This window comes from Harmonia axyridis, chromosome 2 (assembly GCF_914767665.1).
Source record: "Harmonia axyridis chromosome 2, icHarAxyr1.1, whole genome shotgun sequence".
NCBI classification, from domain to species: Eukaryota; Metazoa; Arthropoda; class Insecta; order Coleoptera; family Coccinellidae; genus Harmonia; species Harmonia axyridis.
In genome coordinates, this window is record NC_059502.1 from 49,378,331 (window position 1) to 49,398,325 (window position 19,995).

General features: G+C 33.6%; 1 protein-coding gene across 3 annotated transcripts in view; it reads left to right on the top strand.

Annotated features, from left to right (window-relative positions):
* LOC123672044 (glutamate receptor ionotropic, NMDA 2B) overlaps window positions 1-19,995 on the top strand; it is a 353,672-nt gene that overhangs the window by 169,452 nt on the left and 164,225 nt on the right. For all 3 annotated transcript variants that reach the window (XM_045606000.1, XM_045606001.1, XM_045606002.1), the window contains exon 3: window positions 9,562-9,802. In XM_045606000.1, coding sequence (XP_045461956.1) covers window positions 9,562-9,802 — 241 coding nt within the window. The remainder of the gene's footprint in view (window positions 1-9,561; window positions 9,803-19,995) is intronic.

Sequence of the window (19,995 nt, forward strand, 5' to 3'; positions counted from 1 at the left end):
GGCCGCACTTCTCAGGTGTTAGGTACGTAAGATATTGTTAGAATTTCTACTGGACCAAGTTTGAATTCAGCCAAATAGTCACTAGATTTTTTGGCTAATAATCTTCTCCTCCACAATATCCAATTATTGCTTCACACTAGATGCAGGAAATGGAAAAATATTCGGAAGTAAAATTTACAGATTTAACTGATATAATAATAATATAATATAATGTTTATTTACTATAAACATAAAAAAATTACAGAGGTATTTATATTTCACGAAATATTTACCTGTGCGTAATTATAAATAAAAAGTGTTTCTAAAATATTTGAAGTAATATACATTATTCATGATATTTAAATTAGTAGTGAATTCTTTCCATTCAGACAATATTGTTTCACGTTCTAGTACAAGTCACTTCCGGGTAAAAGTCCAATCGGGTGGGTTTCTAAGATTCATTCTAGGGTGAACATAATTTTGGGGGTGAAGGTCCAATCGGTAGGTAGGTGTCCATATTCGGGTTCATAAAATGTCTCTAAATTGTAAGTATTAATTTCAAAAATTTTTTTTTTTTATTTATTTTTTAATCTTCCTGATTGATTATTCTGCTTATACAATCTCTTCCTTTTTCTATTAACCATTGTTTAGCCTTTCTTCTGTAATATATATAATTTTTTATTTTTTTCAGATTTTCAGGAATTCTTTGATATATCCTTGGGGCTAGGTTAAAATCAGGATCTTTGTCCTATCCTTTTTTTGGCTCTTGGTGTTTGGTAGCTATATTCTTTTTTTCTTGTAGAATACAAATGCTCTGTTTTATTCAACCTGATATTTCCTTTAAAGATGTTCAGGAGTATTTGGAGTGCATATGTCTGTCTAATATCGGGAATCCCTGCTAATTGGAATAATTGATCACTTGGGAATTTCAGGTTTTTTCCATAAATTATCTTCAATATCCATTTCTGTATTGTATTAAGATGTTTCAAGTGTGTGTCATAGACTCCTCCCCACCCTATAATTCCGTAGTTGATCTGGGATTGTATTAATGCATTGAATAACATCATTAGATGTTTAGTGTCATTCAAATATTTTTTCATAAGTTTGAACTTATATAGAAGTCCTCTCAGTTTTCTTACCGTATTTATTATGTGTTTATCCCATTTCAGACTAGCATCAATCATTATTCCGAGATATTTTATTGATGTTGTTTCTGGTATCCTTACAATTTCATTTATCTCAAGATCTCCCATTGATGGCAGATCTGAATCATAGGAGGAAAAAGCCATGTATTTCGTTTTCTTTAAATTCAGTGTAAGTTTATTTGCTTGAAACCATTTTCCCAAAACATCAAAATCCTCTTCAACTTTATTTTTCAACTCATGCCACGTGGGAGCCGTGTAATGAATCACAGTATCGTCAGCAAAACTGAGTATTCCACCCGTGCTTCCGGACTTCAACAAGCTGTTGATGTAGATCAGGAACAGTAGCGGGCCAATCACTGTGCCCTGTGGAACGCCGTAATTAACCATTTTTGGGGAACTTTGATTTCCGTTTATATCCACAATTTGTTGTCTTTTGTCCAGGTAAGATTCAAGTAATTTAAAACTTGTACCACGAAATCCGTATCTCCACAATTTCTCGAGAAGTCTCCCATGGCATACAGTGTCGAAGGCCTTTGCAAGGTCAACAAAGATTCATAGGCTAGGAATCCGTTTATCCAAAGATTCATATATTCGTCCAGTTAGCTCTCTTATTGCATCCTCCGTCGACCTCCCACTCCTAAATCCATACTGAGCGTCCTCCAAAACATTATTTTTCTCTAAAAAGCTGACCATTCTATTCTTCAGAACCTTTTCAACAATTTTTGAAATAGCCGATAACAATGATATAGGTCTGTAGTTGTACATTTCAGTTTTGTCACCAGTTTTGTAGAGTGGTTTGATTAAGCCCACTTTTAGAATATCCGGAAAAGTACCATTCTGGAAGCAATAATTGATTATATAAGTCAGAGGTTTGGAAATTTCTACTTTTATCAGTTTCAGCGTTTCTGCTCGCAAACCATCAATTCCGGGTGACTTTCCTATTTTGAGTTTTTCAATGTTATCTTCTATTTCTTGTGAGTCTGTAGGCTTCAGAAAAAAGGTTGTATTCTGCCAAGTGTCAATCTCTCTATAACCTTCAATATCTGGTATATTATCTGCATATTGTTGTCCTAATGTGCTAAAGTATTCATTACATGCTTCAGCAATACTCGATTGATTGTCGATCGAACCATGTTCCGTTCTAATGTGATCTATTCTTGTCACAGGTGCATCCTCTCTACATACATTTTTCACATAATCCCAGATGGCCTTTGTTTCTGATTGGTTTTTTGCCATGAACTTTTCTAATTCTTGTTTTTTTTCATGTTGGGTAAGTTTTTTTATTTGATTTTTCAGTTCGGAATATTGTTTTTTCTGTTGGGGATTTTCTGGGTTTCTTTTGAGTTCCATGTATATATTGTTTTTCTTGTTAATCAACTTCAATAAAGATGGAGATAACCAAGATTTTCTTTTGATATTTACATGTTTTTGGTTCACACTTCTTGTGTGCTTTTTAATATAATTTGTCAGGGTGTTCATGAATTCTTCAGTAATTGAATTTGCGTCTTTTTGATCATACATTTTTTGCCAGGTTTCTTTTTGTAAGTCATGTTTCAGTTGTGAATAATTAATATAAGTTTTTTTTTTACTTTTTATTTTCATTTCCTTAAATTCCTCTATTATATCACAAGATATCATTATTGGGAGATGGTCAGTAATCAAATAATCAAAAATGAAGCCATTGATATTATGTGGAGTTTTATTCTGATTCAATCCTTTAACATAAATGTGATCAATACAACTTTGGCTAGCAGGTCTAGTAATTTTATTAATAAATGACATAAATCCAAACGTGTTCATAGTGTTTTTGTAATCTTCCACGTGGTCTTCGTTAGATAAGATGTTGATATTCATGTCGCCCACTATTATATGATCTGAGCATGGAGAATCTGCCAAATAACTGAACAAACATTGATTAAAAAGTCTAGGGCATTGTTGTGGTGATCTGTAAATTGCTGTAACCTTGTAATAGCTCTTATCTTGTTTCAAGAGTGAAATTTCGATAGCCTTAGCTTCACCAATATTTATAATTTCATCTCTGAAGCAAATATTCTCCCTAACATACGTTATGACCCCATCATTCCTATTATACTCTCCACCATTGTAAATGCAATGAAATCCATTTATACGAAATAAATCAATATTTTCGATCTGGAAAGTTTCAGATAATACGATGATCTCATAATTTTGCGATATATATTCTAGGAATGTGCAGAACTCGACGAAATTTTGTGATATGCTTCTGATGTTCATATGCAGAATGTTGAGTTTTTTGTTCAAGTTGTAGTCTTTTATTTTATTGATGTTTTCCAAAACGGTAGTGTCATGTGATATAAATTCGTAGTCTCTGATAAACCGATTCATAGCAACAATTACAAATACTAAGCGTAACTTGAGTTAATTTTTTCAATTTTTTGTTTTTAGTATCTGAAATTTACTTTGCTTCATAATGTGTACTCAACTCATTCATATACATATATATGTTTTTTTTTTTTTTTTTCAATAATAAGTTTATATTTTTGCATACGAATAAAAATTTTTTTTTTTTTATTTATTGATTTAATTTTATCTTTTTAGATGATGTAGACTTATATCAGAATTATGCTATTGTAATTATAATTTTTATTTATTTTAATTTTTTTTTTTTTTTGGCAATACTATGAATTTCTATTTGTCTGTCGTTGACTTATGTCGAAGTTTCATTCCACCAACGTTTTCTCTTGGGGATGATTCCTTCATGCCACCAACGTTTTCTTTTGAGGGTGACTTCTTTTTAGTCAAAAATTGCTTTTTGTGTGTTGCCAAATGTGGTGTCAATATTTTTTTCAAGCGTTTTCCTTCATTAATGGTCGATGGTCCAGGAGCCAAATTTACCGGTTTGTATCCAGTTTCCACCAGCGTTTGATTACTATTCCTAATTGTAGGAGTACCTGGTGCACTATTTACTTTATTTTGTTCCTCGGAACACTCCAAATCCTCTAAATCGTAGGCAACCTGCCCAACCACCAACTTATTTCCCTTTATATAAGATTTTTCTGTATACTTCTCTCTGGCCTCCAACAAGAATGATCTGAGCCTCCTATTCTCTTGACGCTGTTTCGGTGTTAAATCATTCGAAATCGACACCGTTGAACCCTTTAACTTTTTAACGTGGTTGAATATTTTTTTTTTCGTTTGGTATGACACAAATTCTATCTTCAAAGGGCAGTTTTGTGTTTTTCCTAAAGTATAGTAATCACTTATTTCCGATGCTTCAACCCGAGTGCCCAACAATTTATTCAGCTCACAGCACAGAAGTTCTGGTGAGAGCTTAGAATCCTTCTCCAATCCAAAAACTATGATGTTTTTTTTGTTTCCCAATCGGTTAGCGCTCTCGAGCCCCTCTCTCAATTCCTTATTTTCCCTCTCCAATAGATCAACTTTACTTCTCAGCTCTTGAATATCCAATCGAAGTCTTACTTCCGATGCAGATATACAATTCTTTACCTCTCTAATTTCTATTAAAAGTTGTTCCAAAGTGACCTTTTGTATCTCTTGGTTTGTCATTATATAATCTTATAGCAATAATAAAAATATTTCGCTATTATATTTGAGGGAAGAGAAAACGAGGACACACGCTTCACTCCACTGAGACCGACCAGGGAGACTTTAGTTAAAACAAAGACAGGAAGGTCTAGGTCACCCAAGGCAGAAACAGAGGAACGGAAAACACAGGAGTACAGTTTTTGAAATCTTGTAGTGTATGGAATGCCTAATCTTAACTACACAGGCATATGCCGCTAAACATGCGACCTGCCAATTTCAAATTCAGATAGTAAATTTAAATATGCTGATAAAAATCAACACTGAAAATTCAAATCATCCAATAATATCAACTTCAGAAAGAATAAACCCTTTAAAAACCATATAGATTGCGGTAGAATAACTCACTATCTTTCCGATGGTCACAATTAAGTAAATTATTTCACAATAGTTCAGCCTAAACTTGAAAATTCCTCAGAGAGCACTGTTTGACATCTTTATCTTTCGCTTATCTCACAAATACATTTTCATATTACAGATTCATTTCGCCTTTATTGCTATCTGTTCCAAATATGGCACACGTGAACAAATAACTTTTGAGAAAAAAAATTACGGAATAAGAAACATAAAAGGAATATTTTTTGTTTCAAATTCTATTTTTGAAGTTTTAAAGTTTCTGAATGCCGAGAAATAACTGTGTCGAAAAAGGAACATAATGCGTTTACGATTTTGAATCAATTTATCTGTTGGAAAAAATGTTAAAAGGGACATGTTCCATATTTGGCGCAGTATATGTGAGGAGTTGAAAATAACGTCGTTAAAACATATTTTGAGTTTTTGCATGTGGTTTAAGAGGACGGTAAATCAAATGAACGTTTGAGATTGTTTCACTAATCATTAAAAGTGGTTGGATCTCGAAAACGCTGAAAGTAGAAGAGTAGTTAGATAAAGATTGACAGATCACGAGAATGGCACATGGTATGAACCCCTATTAATTCTCTGAGTTTTTGAGTCAATAAAACTCTAGTTCCACTAGAAAATGGATACCTAGTGGTTTCAATATAAAAGCAGAGATATAGGTATTACCTTTCACTGTATAGCACCAGGAATTAATAATTCACAATAATAATATAAATAATAATTAATAATATTCCAACCCGGATTATTTCAAACGATTAAGAGTTTTCTCTCTCATATTATACTGATTTTCAATTCAATCAACACGATCAAAGCCTATGTTTCAAAAAACTTCTACCTTTTTATACTCACCTTCGATATTAGATTGAATTTGGTATCCGAGGTGAAAGGTGATATAAAACAGGAAGCAACTTGTCAGTTGCATATCTACTTCAGAAACATCATCCAGAATTCCCTTTGTCGAAAAAGATCTTGCCTTATATATTCCAATAGAACCTGAGACGAATTCAATTTCAGCCTTCACACTCACTATGATCAAATTACAGGAACGCTTTCCGGAGCGACAGCCATTTCCAATAGAAAGGAATGAAAAAAAAAACAAAAGATGCTTTGATGTATTCGTTATTATTTTTTTCATTTTCGCATTGTTTCTTGTTTGGAAACCAAAACAAATTTTGTTCACGTCAGTAAGATTTTCTTTAGGGAGTAGGTTCTGGGAGGTTCTCGAATTTTAATTTCACCAGAGAATAGTTGACACCTACACAATATTTGCGTGGCTCACTCGGTGGAATTTGTGATTCAGTAATGGAATAAAATTGGACATTACTCACATGAAATGCGTATTCCTACTATATTCTGTTTACTTTTTACTGCTTAGGAATCTTATTTTCTACATATACAGATTCATTTAATTATAAACCATGATTTATCTACACATGCTCTATTGTTTGAAGTTAATAATTTCGGTACGCCAGTGGCGTACCCAGACATAAATAAACCTTGGAGGGGATGAAGAAAAAAAATTTGATTGATCGTTTTCGATGTCCTTTGAATTTACAGACACTTCTTGAGATTTGATGAACTCGTTGATCAAATTTTTATTCAATAATTTTATTGTGCGTTGTGACTTATAATGGATATTGCTCCTTGCGGGATATATCCCCCTTATTCCCCCTTGGGAACGCCACTGGCGATCGACAAAATTCATGGGCGGTATTTCAAGCTTGATCAACAAAAATCACATGTCTAGAAATCCAAATTACTGAATAAGATTTAATTCGGTCAGCAATAACTGGCAGGAATACCGAAAATTTAATTAACATCAAAAACCATAAAAGGTGCCGCATTATCTAGATGTAGCGTAATGCAGCGTAATCCCCTCTTAGTTCAGTTCACGAGTTATTGACGAAAAAAAAAACATATGCACTCATCAGACTTGTCGTCTTTCGCTCTGCTAAACGTTGTCGAATTTTATTGCCACTTGGAGAGGCTTCTCATCATCATTTATTCGTGAAGATTGTGATTTGTAGCTTGAAGAAAAAAATTGTTTTTGAAAACAGGATCGTAAATAATTATGGATTAAATATTTTTGATAATTCATTGTTAAAAGTCACTGCAAACCACTTTCAGGTATCCAAGTTCACAAAAACTTCACTTTCACGTTGAAAATTTGTCCAGTAAAACTGTCTGCGCGAAAATTTGAAGTACACGTCTCAGTTTAGTTTTTAGTGGTGTTTCCGAATATTAAAACAGATTTTCAAAATTCCGATGTACAGGGTGTTGTTTCGAGTATTCAAACGATTCATAATTTTTCGTTAACCCGGACCTGGATTTTCAAGGCTGTTATTGCATGATACGTTTGGGCTCTCAATTAGGAACATATTTGCCAAATATGAAGAAAAAATACCAGGTGGTTCGTTTGATATGGCCTCAGAAAGAAACGGGCAAAATTCATAAAACACCCTGAATCTCGGCTACGAAGACAGTAAGACCCAATAAATGGGGTATCTCCAGAACCGCCTTGGTACCACCTATGCACCTGTGAAGTATTTCCGTTTCCCAATGAAACACCCTGTATAATAAGAAATAGCATATGATACACGTCCAGACGATTAGCCAATTCAAGCTGCCTGATTTTATGTGACACATATTATCTGATTTTTTAGTATCAAGGGCTTTTATATTAGGTATGTTTCTTGGGTAGAAAACATCGTTTACAAAAAAGATTCATTAAGGATCTAAGGGTCATACGGGCTTGCTATAACGGAATGCAATATATGCAATACCTAATTTTAATAGTTATTAAAATTTTCATTAATTTCATTCTTTAATTTTTTCATTAGGTAATGAAAATGTTAGTCCCACTGAACATCACTTGTATTTATGATATTTCTCAATGAAGATGAAAGCCTCGTATTTGCAGGTCAGCTTCTGCACGATCATAAGAAAGTAATACATTTATATGTATTCCATATGGTAGATAACACTAGATACCTTCATTCAGATGTGGGGTTCGGATTGCATAATAATATCTGTTCAGCACTTGTGTTGATTTTGCCCACTCTCCTTCATCTTGGCAAGAGACATAATATTCATGAAATAATTGAATTGTGAACGAACTTTGTTGGTACTATTCCGTAATTCCGTAATTGCATTAGTCCCTACTGCATCCTATTTATGCTTCACTGAGCATGATATAGTGTACAACATACAGTAAGGTGGAAAAGTATGGAATAATAAAATTTAATTTCCTCTCAAAAAAAAAACAGTTTTTGTTCAAAATGACGAAACAGATCGATTTATATTTCTAATAACCAAATTTTATATATTTAATTGATATTAGATATTATGGCCGTGATGACGACTTCAAGTTTTTTGATAATGGAGATGTACAGGGTGTAACATGAGTGACTGGCCATAGCATTTCTGATCTCCATAACTTGAGAATCAACAGTCCGATTCTGTTCAAATTTTGTGATTTTATTCACTTCATGCAACGCTTCGAAACGAATATAATTTCAATATTTTCAGGGCAGTCTCAGATTCTTGAGTTTTTTCCTTTAGATTTCGAAATGTATATTTTTTTGCAGAAGGGTAAGCTATATGGGTGAAAATCAGGGAGTAGAGATTCGACGAAAAAATATAAATAAAGTAGTGTCTAGTATATCACATGAATCACTTCCAATTGACATAATTGATGATTCAATTAATTGCTCTGGACCTTACAGGATTTTAAATAATTTTGAATGAGCTTCAACTTCGATAAAGTTCTATCTCCGCTGGCATTTAGATCAGGGAATATTGAATTCGTAAATATGTACTGTAAAATACCCAGTGGAATTTTGTCATGCGTTTCTAAAATATCTTTTATATTTTTGATTTCATCAAACAATTCAATTGCTGATAATTATGTTATTTTTTTACCATCTGTTAATATTATCTCGAAATCATTACAAAGAGTTTTCAAATTTTCATCACTCATATAATAAATTGTTTTAAAATTCAAAATAGACACACTATGCTTTAAGAAATCCTTTTTCGAACAAATTGTCGATTCGTACCCACAATCATAAATCACATAATCAAACATTCTTTTCTTACGTCTTCGCAAAGTATTATCTTTTAACATGAGACGTATTGAAGATATTTTTTCTGCTGTTTTGTTAATGACATTAAATTCGAGGCATTTATTGGAGGAGGAAAATCTCGCACCCCAACCATCTACTCTACACGTGTGATGCGTAAAATACGTATAAACGAAGATTTATTTTACTTAAATTTATTGATTTCAACTTTTCATCGGTCTTTCCACTTCCTTCTGCCCTGTGGTGTTCATGTTAAAATCTGCTTGGGTGATCTGCCATCAAACATCCCCTGAACTTGGCCATGCCTTATCTGTAACGAACAAATTAAAAAAAAATTCAGTCATCTTTATTGTTAGATATGGCTGAATATCTTGCAGAAGCAATTAGTATATTTCAACAATCTTCAATTACAGGATCGTTTCAAATTCACCATCTTGAATGCAGTCCTTGTTGCAAAGAAGGGTGATCTCTCTGCGTTAGTGGACTCTGAAGCTCGTGTAATGCTACTCTACTGCACTCGCGAAGAAGCCATTGGAATTCTTACTGCTGCTCGTGATTACCATCTGACTGGTGAAAACTATGTTTGGGTGGTGACTCAAAGCGTCATCGAGAATCCTCTTCAGGCCCCTAATCAGTTTCCGGTCGGAATGCTCGGTAAGTTTTTTGAATATAATCAGTTCTACAAGTATTTAGGTTATTGGCCGGAGGAATCGATTTCATAGATTTTCTGAGAATTTTCGAATTTTTATAGGTACTTGTATTGTATTCCTCACGGTATAGCTATTTTCTTTGAAAAAAAAAAGAATAATATATTTTGGACTTAGTTTCCCAAGTGAGAAATGATTCGATCAATTACATTTCGGAGTGAAGTGGAATCCAAAAATTGTTGGGCATTCAAATCCCATTCAGATGATTAACAAGTTATGATTATTATTTAGAAATTGTAAAATGCTTAACGATTTTTCATTATTATCTCTTCACGAAAAATTATTTTCATATTAATAAGGCGTTGATCATAGACTTAGGAAATCCTTATACAAGAAAATTTCATGGTTATCAAATCAAGAGATCATGGCCGTTTCTGGAAATATTGTTCTTTAAAAATCGCTGCTAGATAATGTGATGGTTTCATTCGTGATATGGTATCTAGTTCCATCTTGTCGAAAGCAAAATTCTTCCATAAAATTCAAATGAGTCATTCTCGATGAAGTACATGCAATTTCCAAATGCTAACGGAAAATCCGTAACATATACATAATTATATTTCCATAAAGTGTAGTATACAGGGTGTCCCGTAAAGACCACGTCAAACCGAGGGAGAATGTAGATCAAAGGATAACCCACCTGCTATGACAAAATTCCTATAATAAAAATCTTACCGTTTTCGAGATATTTTTTTTTGTTGAAAATAATGAATATTCGCCCCTTTCAATAGTTTTGCCCTTACGGTTGGTACAACTTTACATCTTTCTGGTTAATTTTTTCAGTAAAATATTGCTGAAGAATTATTTTAACGTTTACATTAAAAACATCCTCCGAAAATTTTAAAGGGGGGCTATGAGAAGTATTTTTATGGGAAATTTTGTTAGTGGATTATTTTGTTCATGAAGTTTAGCCCATCGTAGTGGAAAAAAAATGTACCGAGCTACTGCTGCACATTACACCAATAAATTGTCTATTTTATAGTGATTTCAAAGAGGTATCACATAAGTCATTTGTTATTCAAAGAAAAAAGATATGACTGTTTTCAACCAAATGGGAACGTTTCTGACGAAATCAAGTTTGTCAATTCTGTTAAGAAATCTTCGATCTTGCATTACTTAGAGAACAATGGCAATTGTTTACGTGCGAAAATATTACTCGCATAATTATTCACCTCAACGAAATTCAATTTTGCCGGCAAATTTTGGAAAACATCATGCAGATCCAGATTTTTTTAATAAGATCATTTGGAGCGATGAGTCTTCCTGTACTGAAGATGGGTACATGAAGACCTGAATCCTATAGACTTTTAATATTGGGGCTGCCTAAAAGACTAAGTATACGCAACACCCATACGTGATGAAGCCGAATTGCGGATGCGTTCTCTCAATTCGGCATCATCACGCATGGGTGTTGCGTAAACTTTGTCTTTTAGGCAGCCCCAATAATAAGTCCATAGGATTTAGGTCGAGGAGTCCCCAAAATTTTACCTTCTCTTCCAATCCACCGGTGGGGATAAGTTCTATTCGAATGTTCGGTAACTTCGAGTCCGTAATGTGCTGGCCGCTGGGCATCCATCATGTTGAAACCACAGACTACGTCGCAGCGCCAGTGGCACATCTTCCAATAAAATGGGCAGCTGGTTGGTTAAAAACTCCAAATAATTGTTTGCGTTCAGTGATGGCGGCAGTTCGATCAGGCCCAAAATTGCACCATTAAATATTCCAGTCCATAAATTGATCTTGAATCGATATTGTGATCTATCTTCTCTCACCTCGTGTGGATGAATGATATTCCAGCTATGCAAATTGTGGAGATTCATGTACCCATCCTTGGTACAGGAAGACTCGTCGCTCCAAATGATCTTATTAAAAAATCTGGATCAGCATGATGTTTTCCAAAATTTGCAGGCAAAATTGAATTTCGTTGAGGTGAATAATTATGCGAGTAATATTTTCACACGTAAACAATTGCCATTGTTCACTAAGTAATGCAAGATCGAAGATTTCTCAACAGAATTGACAAACTTGATTTCGTCAGAAACGTACCCATTTGGTTAAAAACAGCCATATCTTTTTTCTTTGAATAACAAATGACTTATGTGATACCTCTTTGAAATCACTATAAAATAGACAATTGATTGGTGTAATGTGCAGCAGTGGCTCGATACATTTTTTTCCACTACGATGGGCTAAACTTCATGAACAAAATAATCCACTACCAAAATTTCCCATAAAAATATTTCTCATAGCCCCCCTTTAAAATTTTCGAAGGATGTTTTCAATGTAAACGTTAAAACCATCCTTCAGCAACATTTTACTGAAAAAATTAACCAGAAAGATGTAAAATTGTACCAACCGTAAGGGCAAAACTATTGAAAGTGGCCAAAATTCATTATTTTCAAAAAAAAAATATATCTCGAAAACGGTAAGATTTTTATTATAGGAATTTTGTCATAGCAGGTGGGTTATCCTTTGATCTACATTCTCCCTCGGTTTGACGTGGTCTTTACGGGACACCCTGTATATTATATACCTATATATGAATATTCATGCCTAGATTTACCATATCGTTTCATTACAAGAAATTTTATTGATTGTATCAATCAGAAAAGAGAATTACATTTTCAAAATGACATAATAGAGAAAAATAGAGAAAATAGCTAGCAATTTGAATAACTGAAAATAGAATGATTAAAACTAAAATGATAAACAGGGAATTCAAGGTTTTTTCCACAAATTTGTGACGATTGACACTTCGAAGGATGTAGTTTGGATTGCCTGACAGAAAGTAGATGATTGAATTGAAACTTCGCAATAATGTTTTTCATTTCATGAGAATCTCATTAACCCTTGAGTTCATACCCAAGTTAAGGCATATTGCTGAAATTGTCATCAAATAGTCTATATAATGATATGATAATATACTAGGTGTGCCTTTTCAAATAAAAGAGTAGAAGTCTGTTTCCGGTATAACCATAAATTGTCTCAACCCCAAAATGAAAATATTCAGCATAAAATTATATTTAGTTTTCCATAAACGGATAATAGGCTATAGCGGTAAATCATTATGTATAATATACTGGTTTTGGAAATGGATCATTGGTTGTTTAGAAAAATGTAAGAAGAAACAAACAGTTTTCTAGTAATCCTTAGGAAAGTTCAAATAATTATAAAGATCCAGTTCGTAAGATGTGATGTATAAATTAATCAATTATAATTTTTGGACTTATTATCAATCTTTAGCGCAGAAAAATAAGATTTCGAAAATCTCCAAAATAAAACATTTGCAGGCTTATGTTTTTTCTCTTGAAATAACCCAAGAAATCTATCTCTCATTTTCTTTTGTTCCTGCAATTTTAGGAATTTCCAGTTCAACGTTCAGCAGTTAAACTGCGGGAGATGAGTAATTGTCCAAATTTGTATACAACAAAATCTGCTCATCCAATATTCTCACTATATCCATCATATATTATTCTATTAGATGTTCTCTCCGATTCTTGAATTTTGAACTTTCGAACTCATAGCAAAACGTTCTAATGGTAATGTCCAAACGGGCTGACTGCTCATAAAACCCAGTATTTCAGGACCAAAAATCAATTCAGTTCAGTCTCCGAATATCGACAATATCCTATACTTCAAGCTTCCAGCAACCATCTGTAAATACATATCTACGACCACGAGAAGATCGAATATTAAAACATCTTTTTTGAACCCAAGACGGTTATTTGCCAAAAACTACCTATATGGGAAACCCTAGTGACCAACGCCGATAAACCCGTCGTTAGCAGAAAAAAAAAGATTACGTACATACTCGTAGTAACAGTTCAAGGACACACAACCCAAATTGCTGAGGTTGGAAGATAAAGGCCATTGCTTTGATAGTGTCAAGCCGTCTGTGGACCAAGATTATACTTTTTCCCAGCGAAGGTATTCCAGGAAAATTCAACGCTTTGATATCAACCACTCACTAGAAATATTTCTTGAACTCACAGAAATCCTCGAATTGATGACCCTATTTATATGGAACAGTATAATAAACCCGGGGTTTGCAAAGAATAACACATCCGGCTTTTTTGAGGAGAACGTATATAGACGTCATAGGAGATTTCGAATTCATTGATGACATACTTCCTGTTTGATGTGAACAATTTATTTTTTCTTTTCTTCCGCAATGATATCTTCGAATGATGATTTTTAGAAAAGTGGTAGGTGTAGAGGGATCTACTGACATCAAAACTGATGAGAACTCTTCTCAAAATTTTTCAGAATTATGTTTTCCATTTTTCATTCATCTGAGAATTTTGTTGATTCACTCTTTGGTATGTTCCGCTATGAGATCTTTGCTCTTGAAAACAGAAAACTAACTGTTAAAATAAATAATACTGTTTCCAACCACTTTAGTCCAGATCAAGGCACACCTCAAGGATCTCCACTTTCGTCATCACTGTACAATTTTTATTGTTATGATATGTACACTAATCCATCTAGAAATCAATATCTGCTACAATTTGCTGACGACACAACATTGATGGTACATGAAAAAACAATAAAAGGTTGCATACAAAACCTACAAGAACAAGTAAATACGATCACAACATGGTTCCACAAATGGAGATTGAAACCAAATCCAAATAAGTCTCAGTTTATCATCTTTGATCACTTAATCAGCCCAAATTCACCATCTATAATTATCAATGGAATAAATATAAAACCGTCACCAACTATAAAATATTTAGGAGTTCAAATAGACATCAGATACAACTTTAATGCTCACACAAAGATGATAAAGAAAAAGACTATTTCCAGAGCCACATATTTTGCCAAATTGACATATAAGACACAAGGAATCAACATCTATACCGCAGCAAAAATATACAGAACAATTTGCAGGCCCTTGATTGAATATGCTCACCCACTGTATGCAAACTGCAAATCTAGAGCAATGAAAAATCTACAAGTAGCAGAAACAGTAGCCCTGAGAAAAATAACGAGAATGCGACATCCAAATAAAGTTCTACATAATCCCCCTAACCAACTTTTATATGAAAAGACAGGAATTGAACAGATAAATGAAAGAATCAAGAGACTCAACAAGAAGTTTCATTCTAAACTAATTAAACATCAGAATATAATTGAACAATATCATGACGATGGAATAAATAAGTCAACAAGAAAACACCCTACACAAATTCTATTGAAAATTTTGAATACCAATTAAATAATCATTTTATGTTATAAATTTTATTATATTTAAGTATTAAAAAAAAATTTAAATTTAAAGGCTGAAGTCGGTGGCCATTTGTTTAACAATAAATAACAGTTACTACTACTACTACTACTATTTCGTTGAAATGCTTATTTTAATAACCTAGGTTGGGTGTGAACTTTTCTTCCAGCAAGTTTGCAAATATTATTACGTTTTTTCATTGGTAAGGGTATTCTTATTTCCGTCAGTAATTTGTAGGACGTGAGACTTCTTTTCATTTTCCGGTTAGTCCGGATGCCAGTCTCCACAATGATGAGTATTCAGTTTCCAGTTTCTATAGTTCCATGTCTCATTGTTTAGTAAATAGCTCTCGCTCTGAATTCGTCAGCTTGTTCAGAACATTCCTGTCTTGATGATTGAGTATTCAACTTTTTCTTTGTTCTTCTTTATTCTTCGAGGAGGATCCTTAGGGGAATTTTTAAATTCTGTCAAGGGTTGGATTTTTGAATGATTATAAAAACATGGTGCCAAATGAGAATTTTCTCAATGTTTGTTCTATATGTTTATATGAAAATAAATAAAGAAAATTTGGTTGATATTATCCAGATGAGCATGGTCTGAATGGATAAACAGTTGAGAATTATAGGATTTCATTGAAGTCCAATATCCAAATAGATTTTGTTCATAGGAAAATAAATGATTTATGCAGATAAAAAAAATGAGAAAAGAAGCTTGGGTAACTATATTTTGATATTCTTTTCGAATAAACTTCAATTCAAGTTATGTGATCTACATGAAATTTCCCACTTTGGTTGAAATTGTAATTCGACATCAAAATAGAACTTTGATATCAATCTCATGTTTTTCATGCAGTGAGAGTGAGTGTATTCGAAAAACGGCAATTTTGCATTTAATCTGATAATTCTTTCAAATAATTTCGATGAGTATCGAATATACTTGGATAAATTTGTTGTGTTCAATATAGGCTTCATGAATAAGTACTGTAAAATCGATATAATGGCTTCATCCCACATGAATGAACGTTTGTAGAGCATGCAAATCTATGAGGGAAATGAACCACTAAAAATCCATCACTCAACGTTCCTTCGCCGATTTAAACTAAAGTACAATATCTATCTCAATTTGCAATTCACTGAATCGTGATGCTACTTCGATCTGATACAGATTTTTCACGATGGCCTCTTCATCACTTTGTGTCTCTCCTACATAAATATTTTTCCCAATTAATTCTTCACTTGAACCTTTTTATCTTATTTATAATCTGATGAGAAAAGGAAATTTCTTTCGCTTGCTAGTCGTATATCTCTTAACAAGATCGATCTTGTCTAGTCCAAGCGATTTATAATGGACCACCAGAATGGTCATGCATGTTATTTGAGTTGTGAAGAAATACTTTAGAATATAATGTTTTTTCAGCAGATCTTTACATGAGGTCAATGTAGTCGTTAGGGTGATGACCAACCCAAAGTGTTACCTGAATCCTCCCTCTGTTCAACGAAAACATTTTCCATTCAAACTTCATCTATTTGTCCACAAAAAAAAAATCCTTCAACCTTACTGTTGATGGTGTTGTCTACCCGTGTATAGGTTCTGCACAAAACTATTAGGTTGCTCATTTCAGATGATAACAACTTCAAATAAAAAATCATGAAGGATGGAGAACACGGATTTCGTACTGGACGTTCTGCACAGACGGCTGCTCTATCATTTGTAGAGCATGTCTATAAGTGTCCGGACGATGGATTATGGGTCAGTGCTTTATTCTTCGTGCATTCGATTGCTTAAGTTTTAAATTCGTTTTTGAAAAAATGTTCAGTGTCGGCTTTCGTGGTGTCTTCCTTCAGTGGATGCACAGCTTTTTAACTGACAGACTAATGTACGTTGAGTTAGCTGGGTATAACTCCGACATCTTCAATATTGAATTAGTTGTCCCTCAGGGTTTAGTTTTGGGGCCTCTCATTTTTTTATTGTTCATCAACGACATGCCTGATCATGTATTTGCGGAATGGATCATTATGTTTCACAAAATGGTGTGAAGATAACTCTGTAATTGTGAATATTGATCAAACCGAGTTATTTTAGGTCTCAGATCTAGGGATGAAGTTTTCACTTTAGACCACGATGTCTTCACTATCTCATCTAAATCATCGATTAAGTTCCTCGGTTTGGTCGTAGAAGATAAATTGTGGTAGTGCGATCATATCCATTTTTTGAGCACGAAGTTGAATGAGGCATAGTATGCTATTAGTAGACTAAAAAAATCTCTACCTATGAAATTTTTGATAGATATATACTACGGCCTTTTTCACTTGCATTTGAGTAATAATATATTATTATGAGGTAATTCGGTGAATGTGGAAAGAGTTTTAATATCTCAGAAAAAAAATTTCACGTTTAATTTTTGGTTTGATCTTTCGTAACTCATGTGAGAGAGTTTTTGCTGATAATCAGATAATGACTGTGCCTTCATTATATATTTATAAGTGTTTGATTTATGTGAAGGAAAATAACAGGAGATTACCAAATCTTTCTGACAATCATCACAACAAAAAGCCAAGATTTATCGGTCGTTACTGAATCATGAGATTGCTCGTATATTTTCGATATTCTGCTTGAATTTTGTTCTAGTTCTGAAAAGTCTGTCAACGAGAAATTTTGCACAAAGCTTGAAATTAGAGAATGAAAATATCTAGTACTTACTATTTTCAAAAATTTACTATGTTCCTGATCAAGTGATCGCTTGTACATACAGGGTGTCCCATAAGTGGCACGTCACAGTGACACCGGAGGTAGGTCAGCTAAAGAGGGACCTAACCAGCCTAACATGACCCCAGTAAAAGTTGCATGGTTTTCGAGTTATTACCAAATTACGTTTTTTAGTGAATTTTCACCTTTTTTAACATTGTCAGGGTCAGAATTCTGCTGGAAAGCTCTCGAAGCTTATTTTTTTTGTTGTAATGGAATCTTAAATAGTTATTTAAGATGACATGAGTATGATTCTGTCAAAAAGTTATGTGGATTTCCGTAAATTAATGGATAAATCTTGATTTCAATTGCTAGCAAAACGAGAACTTCGACTTTGGACACCTGCTGTGAAAAAAAATCCTTGAAACAAAACGAGCAAGTAACATAAAAAAATGGGGCAATTTGGACAGATTTAGAAATGGTACAATACACGAATCTTATGCCCATAAAACTAGGTATTTTCATCATTTTACCGATGCCCTACTTAACTAAGTTGAAACTAGGAACCCCGCTATCAGGTAATTTTGCCGCTTGCAATTGATACCGGGCTTTGTTATTATTTGTTAAAGTCACAATAGGGAAAAAGATGGATTAGGGGTAGCGAAAAAGGAATATTATTGAAAAAAAAGGTAAATTAATTAAAAACAGACTTAACTTTCGATTATTTATTTAATTCTTAAATCTAACTTACAGTAAATGTTCAAACTGTTTCCCTCGGACTCTAATGCATAAATGACACCGTTTTATAAAATTACGATTCAATTTTCTTAAACTAATTTCCGATATGGTCCGGGCTGCGTCGAATACGCGTTCACGCAATTCTTCCTCGCTTCTTATTGGTTTTGCATACACTTAGTTTACAATTAGTTTGAGAAAATTGAATCGTAATTTTATAAAACGGTGTCATTTATGCATTAGAGTCCGAGGGAAACAGTTTGAACATTTACTGTAAGTTAGATTTAAGAATTAAATAAATAATCGAAAGTTAAGTCTGTTTTTAATTAATTTACCTTTTTTTTCAATAATATTCCTTTTTCGCTTCCCCTAATCCATCTTTTTCCCTATTGTGACTTTAACAAATAATAACAAAGCCCGGTATCAAATGTAATGTCATAGCAAGCGGCAAAATTACCTGATAGCCGGGTTCCTAGTTTCAACTTAGTTAAGTAGGGCATCGGTAAAATGATGAAAATACCTAGTTTTATGGGCATAAGATTCGTGTATTGTACCATTTCTAAATCTGTCTAAAATGCCCAATTTTTTGATGTTACTTGCTCGTTTTGTTTCAAGGATTTTTTTTTCACAGCAGGTGTCCAAAGTCGAAGTTCTCGTTTTGCTAGCAATTGAAATCAAGATTTATCCATTAATTTACGGAAATCCACATAACTTTTTGACAGAATCATACTCATGTCATCTTAAATAACTATTTAAGATTCCATTACAACAAAAAAAATAAGCTTCGAGAGCTTTCCAGCAGAATTCTGACCCTGACAATGTTAAAAAAGGTGAAAATTCACTAAAAAACGTAATTTGATAATAACTCGAAAACCATGCAACTTTTACTGGGGTCATGTTAGGCTGGTTAGGTCCCTCTTTAGCTGACCTACCTCCGGTGTCACTGTGACGTGCCACTTATGGGACACCCTGTATATTTCAAAAAATGGTTTTTTGGGACCGAAAGGAACAATTTCTTTTTCACCATTTTTTCCGATTATGCCTAAATGAAAAGATATAGACATTTTGAATTTTCATGATAAGTTATGCCACCCCTGGAAACCTGCACACTGAAGTTTTTTCAAGAATAACCCAGAACGAAATATACAAGAATAACAAGCTCTTGTTAGTCTGGGTTCCCGGTCACTCGGGACTTGAAGGGAATGAAAAAGCCAACACACTTGCCAGAAGAGAAGCATAAACTCATTTCATTGGCGTGGAACTTTTCTGTTGTAAAGGCAAATGTACCTACAAGAGAAAGTTTCCGGAGAAGGAAAAACCCGAAAGAGCACCCTGGCAGAATCTTCCTGGGTTAGATCACTCCAAAAAAATTAAGTCAAGTACTTAATAAATAAATACTAGACTTGACATTGAAAAACAACTACTTGACTCGAACTTGAGTTGTGGTATCCGCAAATGTACCTACAAGAGAGAGTTTCAGGAGAAGGAAAAATTCG